The 9,108-nt window shown below is 34.1% G+C and overlaps 1 protein-coding gene across 3 annotated transcripts in view; it reads left to right on the plus strand.

Annotated features, from left to right (window-relative positions):
- LOC124233830 (2-amino-3-carboxymuconate-6-semialdehyde decarboxylase) overlaps positions 1–8,613 on the plus strand; it is a 70,081-nt gene extending 61,468 nt beyond the window's left edge. Inside the window, exons 9-10 of one of the 3 annotated variants that reach the window (XM_046651073.1) lie at positions 4,752–4,850; positions 7,633–8,610. In XM_046651073.1, coding sequence (XP_046507029.1) covers positions 4,752–4,850; positions 7,633–7,695 — 162 coding nt within the window. In that variant the 3' untranslated portion in view covers positions 7,696–8,610. Of the gene's footprint in view, positions 1–4,751; positions 4,851–7,632 lie in introns of all 3 variants that reach the window. The other 2 variants (XM_046651075.1, XM_046651074.1) reach the window with 2 other exon arrangements.
- Positions 8,614–9,108: the final 495 nt, after the last annotated feature.

A 9,108-nucleotide genomic window follows, 5' to 3' on the forward strand; every position in this document is an offset into this window, starting at 1 on the left:
TTATTTCACCATCCATTTACTTTTTCATTCAATACATCTTATTTTCTCTGCATCACTCCACTGAAAGCACACTTAATAAGATTGCCAAATCCAATAGACACTCTTTAGTCCTTAGCTTTTTCATGTTCTTCTAAGGCATTAGTTATTGAAAATTTTATTCTTCAAATATCTCTCATTGCATTTTTTCTAATGCCACCTTTTTCTGCATCTTCTTGGGAGCTCTCTGCCTCCTTCTGTCCTCCATTTTCACAACCACTCCACCCCCAGTGTTGATGTTCCCTATAGCTCTATCCTTAGCCCTCAGCAGAAACCACAAAGGTCAGAAGACAGTGGAAGACATATTTAAAGCACTGAAAGAAAAAAAGTGATCAAGAACTCTATATCCAGCAAAAACATCCTCAAAAAATGAGGAGAAATGGAGACATTCTCAAATAAACAAAAACCCAGAGAATTCATCACTAGTAGATTTGCCATACAAGAAATACTAAAGGGTGTCCTTCAGGCTGAAATGAAATGACATTACACAGAGAAGAAATCACAAGGGAAATTAGAAAATATTTAAGACAAATACAATACAAAACACAACATTCCAAAAACCATGGGAAGCAGCAAAGCAGTACTTACTGGGAAATTTATGGCAGTAAAATGCCTATATTGAAAAGAATAAAGATCTCAAATCAATAGCCTAGCCTTCCACCTTAAGAAACTAGAGAAAACTAAACCCAAAGCAAGCATAAGGAAGGAAATAATAAATATTAGAGCAGATATAAAAGAAATATAAAATGGAAAAACAACAGGGAAAATTAACAAACCCAAAACTTAGTTCTTTGAGAAGATCAACAAAATTGGTAAACCTTTAACTAGACTGGCCAAGAAAAAAAAGAGAAGATTCAAGTTACTAAAATTGGAAATGAAAAAGGAGGGTATTACTACAGACCTTACAGAAATAAAAAGAATTATAAGGAAAAACTATGAGCAATTGCTAACAAATTAGATTACTTAAGTGAAATGAAATTCCCAGAAAGACTACAGAAACTGACTCCACAAGAAATAGGACATCTGAAGGGACCTGTAACAAGTAAAGAGACTGAGTTAGTAATTTAAAAATTTCCCACAATGGTAAGCCCAGGACCAGATGGCTTCACTGGTGAATTCTACCAAAATTTTTAAAAAGAATTACAACCAATCCTTCACAAACTCTTTGAAAAAATACAAAAGAAGGCAACACTTTCTAACTTATTCTATGAGGCCAGCATTACCTTGATACCAAAACCAAAGTAATCACCAGAAAACTACAGACCAATATCCCTTATGAATATAACTGTAAATTTGCCCAACAATATCTATTAAACTGAATCCAGCAACATATAAAAAGAATTATACACCACGACCAGTTTGGATTTATCCCATGAATGCAAGGTTGTTTCAACATATAAAAATCAATCAATATAATACACCATATTAATAGAATAAAGGGCAAAAACTACATGATCATCTCAACGGATGCAGAAAAAGCATTCAACAAGATCTAACAGCCTTTCATGATAAAAACACTCAACAACTAGTGGAAGGGAATTTTGTTAACCTGATGAAGGGCACCTATGAAAAACCCACAACTAACATCATGCTTAATGGTGAAAGACTGAAAGGTTCTGCTCTTCTCACTTCTATTTAACATTGTACTGGAGATTCTAGCCAGGGCAAATTAGGAAAGAAAAATAATTAAGAGGCATTCATATTGGAAAGGAAGAAGCAAAATTATTTGCAGATGACATGACCTTGTATATAGAAAATTCTAAAGAATGTACAAACAAACTGTCAAGGCTAATAAACACATTCTGCAAGATTGTAGGATACAAGATAAATATACAAAAATTAATTGTATTACTATATTGTGTTAATTGTTTTACTATAGATTAGCAATGAATAATCCATAAATGAAATTGGAGAAACAGTTCCATTTATAATAACATCCAAAAGAATAAAATACTTAGGAATAAATTCAACTAAAGAAGTGCAAGACATAAACAATAAACTACCAAATTAAAGAAGACCTAAATAAATGAAAAGACATCTTGTTTATGGAAAACTTAATATTGTTGAATGGCAATACTCTCCACATTGATCTACAGATTCAATGCAATGTCTATCAAAAATCCAGGTGCCTTTTTCTTTTTTTTGCAGGAATTGACAAGTTGACCCTAAAATTCATATGGAAATTCAGGGGACCCAGAATAGCCAGAACAATCTTGAAAAAGAACAACGAAGTTGGAGGATTCACACTTCCAATTTCAAAACTTTCTACATAGATACAGTAATCAAAACTGTGTGGTACTGGCATAGGGACAGTAATAAAGATCAACTGATTTTGAAGAAAGGTGCCAATACGATTCAATGAGGAAAGAATAGTCCTTTCAACACATTGTATTGGGACAACAGGATATCCATATGCAAAAAAATAAAGTTGGACTCCTTTACACCATACACAAAAATTAGTGCAAAATGAATCAAAGACTTAAATGGAAGAGCTAAAATTACAAACTCTCAAAGAAAACACGTTGTAACCTTTGTGACCTTGGATCAGGCAATAATTTCTTAAATATGACACCAAAAGTACAAGCAACCAAAGGAAAAGAATAGATAAATTAGACTTCCTCAAAATTTAAAACTTTTGTGTTTCAAAATATGCTATCAATAAAGTGAAAAGATAACCCAAAGAATGAAGAAAATATTTGTAAATCATATATCTGATAAATCTCTAGTATTCAGAAAATATAAGGAACTCTTACAATTATAAAAAGAAAACACATGCCCTTGAATAGACACAAAGGATCTGAATAGATAATTTTCCAAAGACATACAAATGGCCAATGAGCACATGAAAAGACGCTCAACATAGTCATTAGAGAAATGCAAATCAAAACCATAGTGAGATACTACTTTACACCTACTATGATGGGTATAATAAAAAATATGGACAATAACAAGTGTTGTTGAGGGTTTGGAGAAATTGGAACATTCACACATTGCTAATGGGAATGTAGAGTGCTGTAGCCACCACGGAAAAAGTTCTTCAAAATGTTGAATGGACTTACCGTATGACCTAGCAATTCCACTCCTAGGTGTATACTCAGTAGAAATGAAGACATATGAGCACATAAAACCTTGTACACAAATGTTCAGAGGAGCATTATCATTATAGCCAAATATTAGAAACAACCAAATGTCCATCATCTGATGAATAGATTTAAAAATGTGATATATCTATATAAGGGAACATTATTCAGACTAAAAAGGAATGAAGTACTGATTCAGGCTACAAGATGGACGAACCTTGAAAACAGTATACTAAATGAAAGAAGGTGACATACTACACGATTCCAGAGGGTAAATTAGTGTCTTCCAGGGGCTAGAGGAAGGAGGGAACGGGGAGTGCCTACTAATGGGTATGGGGGTTACTTTTTGGGGTGATAAAAATGTTTTGGAAATAGATTGTGTAAATGATTACACGAATTCATGAATATACTAAAACCCATTGAACTGTACACTTTTAAAGGGTAAACTTTATGGTATTTGAATTCTATCTCCAAAAAAAAAGAAGGGAGATCGCCCACATCCCTTAATCGTAGTCTCCTTTCCCAAAGGTAACTGATGTTACTTGTTTCTTGGGTACCATTCCTGAAATAGATTGGATACATACAAACACATATTTCTATGTCTACAGGTCCCTTGTTAAACAGAAATATGAACATAGCAGACACATTGTCCTGGACGTTTTTTTCCTCTTTACAATATAACTTCAAGATCATTCCTCTTTACAATATAACTTGGTGATTATTCCATTTCAGCTTATGTAAGCATTCCTCATTCCTTTTTATTTTTGGATATCCTATAACTTAGTTTGCTAGTCTTTTGCTGCTACAAATAATGTTGCAATTAATTTCCTTGTATATATTTCCATTATATGTGTATAAGCGGGATACGTTTCTAGAAGTAAAATTTCTGGTAGACAATGTGTTTTTCTTCTTTTATATTGATAGACTGCCATTATGGATTTAATGACTCTCTTTCTCACTAGATCATGAGTTCTCTGAGGACAGGGACCATCTCTGTTTGATGGACCAAGATAATCTAGATTCTAGCACATTGCCTGACACATTGCTTTACATGTTTGTAGATGGACACACCTGTGTGCTTTATCATACAAAGTGTAAAATGGATATTTAAAGCTACATCTTTCAAAAAAACAGATAAAAATCCAGTTTATAGAAATGAGAATTGTTTGGGGGGTTGAGTTTTTTGCTTTGTTTTTGTTTTTTTACTTTTTTCATCCAGTTGTTCTCTATTTTTTCCTTCTCAACCTTAGTATGTTTTCAAAAATTATGCAATGTATCATTCTAAGAAATATGTAATCCTTAATTTCATCTGAAGACATTAATGTGTTTTATTTAGTAAATGCCCTGTGTGTTGTATTTGCATAATCTGTATTTCAGTTATCTAAAGAAAAGAAGGGAGGAGGAGGGTTGATTTGCAACTTTAAGAGACCTAATAGTGACACCTACTGGAGAAAATGTCAGAATAGGTTTTTAATCTGTTAAATCTTTTAAATTTTAGATCAGTTTGTTCTATTAATCAGGAGGAAATCTGTTATTTTACCACAGGCGTGCTTGTAATAGGTAAATGTAATTACATTTACAGGAGGTTGTTTGATGTTCTATAAAATTGCTGATTAAAAAGAAACTTTTTTTCAGGATAAAGTCATTTTGGGAACCGATTACCCCTTTCCACTAGGTGAGCTGGAACCTGGGAAACTGATAGAGTCCATAGAAGAATTTGATGCTGAAACAAAGGTATATGCCTTTTTCTTCATGGTTTTCTCCCTGAGTTTTCCTGCTCTAATTGTGTTTGGTTTCAGAGCACTTTGATCCTTGAGAACAAAGAACAGGGGAACCATTACACTTAATACTCCTTGAACTCTTACTCAATTTCCAGAAATAGAAAATTATTTAAGGGCAAAGGAAAGTAAGAAAGCTGAAAGTCAACCTAGTACAACTAAATACATAAAGCCTAGAAAGAAAACTGTAAAGAAGCATATCATCACATATTTATGTTTGCATGTTAGATAAATAAGAAAAATGTCTAAATTCTTCCTTTAATAGTCCTGATACAAATCTACCAGTCTGAAAGTTGTAATGATTCTAGTTATTTGAACACTGAGACTGAAGTCTTGATTAACAAGGACTCAAGGAGCCAGAACCTTCAGTAACTGACTTTTTTCTTGCGGAATTTGACTTTTAGGGTCAGTAAATGTGCCATAATGGCTGCCATTGCCTATTCTACTGCCAGGCTCCTGAACCAAGATGAGTTTAAGGACATCTTAATACAATGTCCTCAGATTCCCTCTCTTTTCTCATCCCCTTGCCATCCCACCCCCAAATCCCAACAAAATAATTCTTCCTGAGGGCTTCACTACCAACCATTATCGGATTAGAGATGGACAAAAATGAAAATATGGGGATATATAAACTCTTAACAAATCTTACCTAAGTCTTTGTCGTAATCCTTTTGTATAATTCTTGGCTTTCTTCTAAACTAGAATCCAAAAGTTCCCTTGGACTCTAATTCTCTGCTTTAATCATTAAGGATAGAGCTCATCAAATCTCGGTAGGCTTGAAACACCTTAACAGATGCCAAGAAGAGTCCATTCTGATACATACTAATTGCAAGTTATTAACTGGGAAAGCTCAGACTGCTTTACACAGAAAGCATCCCCTTTGGCACTTCACCACCTTAAGGCACTAAAAGTGTTGAATTGTTAAATATTTACTTTTTAAAGTATGAAGCTGTACTAAGATTTTTTTACTTTTTACAACAAGGGTTGAAAATGAAAAACTTTCTATAAAGTTATCCAAAATTAAACTGAAACCACATTACTCTAAGTATCCATATCCAAGTATGACTAAGACTTTAATGGAAAAATAATTACTATTTTATGTGTTTTTTATTATTTAATTTTATGTGCTTATCACTTTCAAGTTTTCAAAAAACCTTGCATAAAAATTTTATACTGTCACAAATTCACATGATATTCTGTACAAGGTTATTCATTGTAACATTGTTTGTGATAAAAAGACTGAAAACAACCTACAGGGGAATACTTAAATAAATAATAATATATCCATACAATGGAATCTATACAGCAATAAAGCATATTAAAAATCAATTTCAAAGATATTTTAAATTAAAAAATCAAGGTGCAAAACAATGCAGATACTTCCATTTATGTATAGTATACTATCCATTTGTGAACAAAAAATCTATATACCTAAATATCAGCATTTGCTTATATATGCATAAAATATCTCTGGAAGCACAGACAAGAAACTGATAACTCTGGGAAGAAAAAGTAGTGGTTGGGTGGCAGTAGTGGAAGGAAGTGTCTATTTTATACCTTTTGAATTTTGAACCATGTGAAGGTAAATTTCACTAAAAAAATTTTTAAATTAAGTAAACAAATCCATTTGATGAACACAATACTGAGAAGTAGACAGGCAGATGCAGTCCACGATGTAGATGCAGAGGAGGAAAACAAGACCTGGAAGTTGAGTGATTCGCCAAAGGTGATACAACTCTTGGATTATACAGCACATATGCCCAACCCAAATCTCCTGACTCCAGGATCAGATCTCCACCCAAGACACCAAAGTGTATCTCCTTCAAAGGGTACTTGGTACCAACCTATTTTTAAAAGTAAAGCAAATGGTTTCTCAGCGCAGCAATAGTCACTTCTGAAATCTTCCATTAGAGGAGGATGGGCCAAGTGTGGATCAAGGAAGAACCCTGAGTAAGAGATCCCTGCCTCAAATCCACTCTTCATGGCTGTGCAAGAACCCTGAAGTGGTCATGATATGCAGATACACATTAATGGTATGGATGGTACACAACCCCATACATGTTTCCTTCCATCCTCAGCTACGTGCCTGCCCTTAGCAAACCGGACATATATCATTTAGGGTATCACAAAGTTACCTTCAAATCACAGAAGTTCTTTCTGTGGAGCTGGTCTAGTCTGTAGCTGGGGAGAAGGTGAAGAAAAATTTGGCAGTCCTTTTCTCATGTGAAATTTATAAATGTACATATTTGTACAATATTCGGAGACTCTTCATCTATATATCACTTTTCTTGCTTCAGAAGAGCTTAACTTTTATTCAGGGCCATGTGAAAGGACAACACATATGACTAGAAGCTGGGGGATGGCTGGATGACATCTGGGCACTATTTCCAGCTCTCTTGTCCCACAGACCTACACTGTACCTTTTCTCTGAATTTGCCTCCAAATAGTCCTGAAAACCCATTGGAGGGTCCTGTAGACATTTCCAAAGAAGAGCATTTTCCTAAGAGGGCTCTCCCCCTTATAATTCTCCTCCTTTTCTCCTACAACCAAATTGCAAACTTAGTTTTCAGACAGTGGGGCAAAACCTGGGTGAAGAGATTCATTGTTTAACCTGCTAATATTTTGTTTCTCACATTAGGGAATTGATTTTTTAAAGCCTGATAAAGACACTCAATAAAGGACCAAAAAACAACCATTTAATAATGCTTTAAAATAAAACCTTTTCTTTTCTTTTTCAGGACAAACTCAAGGCTGGCAACGCCCTAGCATTTTTGGGTCTTGAGAGAAAACTATTTGAATGACCGAATTTACTCCAAAAGCAACATTTCCAGAAGCTATTTTGTTTTTGTTTTTAAATACATATCACACATGCTTTAGTAAAATGCTATTTTGAACTATTTTATCCAGAAATAGAATATCCCCAAATATTCTAAATTATTCATAAGAAAAATGACTCGTGTTTTCATTCTGAAAAACAGTATATTAATTCATGTGTAAATAAAAAATGATTTTCTCAGGGCTTTTTAAATTAATAGCAGAAATAAAAAGCAAAATGTCATTAATGATTTATATGGAGAAATCAAAACCAGATTCATCCTAGAGGGCTCAGGTAGGTTTCCACTTTGAGCAAGTGCATATGAACAGGGCCCAATAACCTATTTCTAGTCACTTTTAACACCTTCCATTAGCCCAGAACTGAGCAGGGAATGCTTTAGATTCCACAAAATAAATGATGTACATATTCCATAACCCCCAGGAGCTTATAGTCCAATTAAGGAAGCAAGACACATGTTCGTGGAATAATTACTAAGCAATTCCACATGAGTGTCACAGAAGTTTCAACAAGAAAAATTCACTTGGACTCAAACTGTTGAGCAGATCTTCACAGAAGTTGGAACTTGGGCTGAGTCTAGAAGTCCATCCATAAGGCTTGTTTAGAATTGGAGGATGGGAAATAGATAGAAAGGCAAAACTATGGGAACACAGGTTTCAGACTGAATGAGAACTTAGCCATTCTGAAGAAAACTTGCAGTCTGTAATTTATTTTTACCAGAAGCTCTTTTAATTTAAAATACTGAGTAGAGTGTGTAAAGCTGGCTGTGGAGGTTGAACAGGGCAACACCAGGGTAGCCTTGTTTTACTTACTTCTTTTATGGTCATCCCACTTGAGCTGCTGAAAATGAACGTGGTCCTGGGAGGGGTGATGAACATCTGTGGTTCATGTACTTCTGGCATGTATGCTAAAATCAAACATAATTTTTCAAAATTACCCTCTTGCTTTAGATTCTTTCATATTTCTTTTCCCATCCGTTAGCCCAGAAGATCAAGAGTTGAGTGTTGGCATGTAATTTGCACTGATCTAATTTTTGCTAAACTACACTCATCTCATTATTTTCACATTATTTAGTTCATTATTCCATCTCTTTCTCACTCCTCCTGTTTCTTTCTAGGACTCTACCCACTCAGCACTCTTCTTATTACTCCAATCTCCCTAAAAAAAAAGTTGAGCAAAACAACAACATGGAGCATATGTTATTATTTTTTTCTTCCCCACTATTTGGGGAAAATGTCTATTCCTTTTTAAACATTCTATATTTGAGCACTTTTTAACATAGGGTTTACTTAGTGTTTTATTATGGAAGGTAACCTGATCACTTTATTCAATATGATAGATAGATAGATAGATAGATAGATAGATAGATAGATAGATAGAT

Source organism: Equus quagga, unplaced genomic scaffold (assembly GCF_021613505.1).
Source record: "Equus quagga isolate Etosha38 unplaced genomic scaffold, UCLA_HA_Equagga_1.0 252_RagTag, whole genome shotgun sequence".
Taxonomy (NCBI): domain Eukaryota; kingdom Metazoa; phylum Chordata; class Mammalia; order Perissodactyla; family Equidae; genus Equus; species Equus quagga.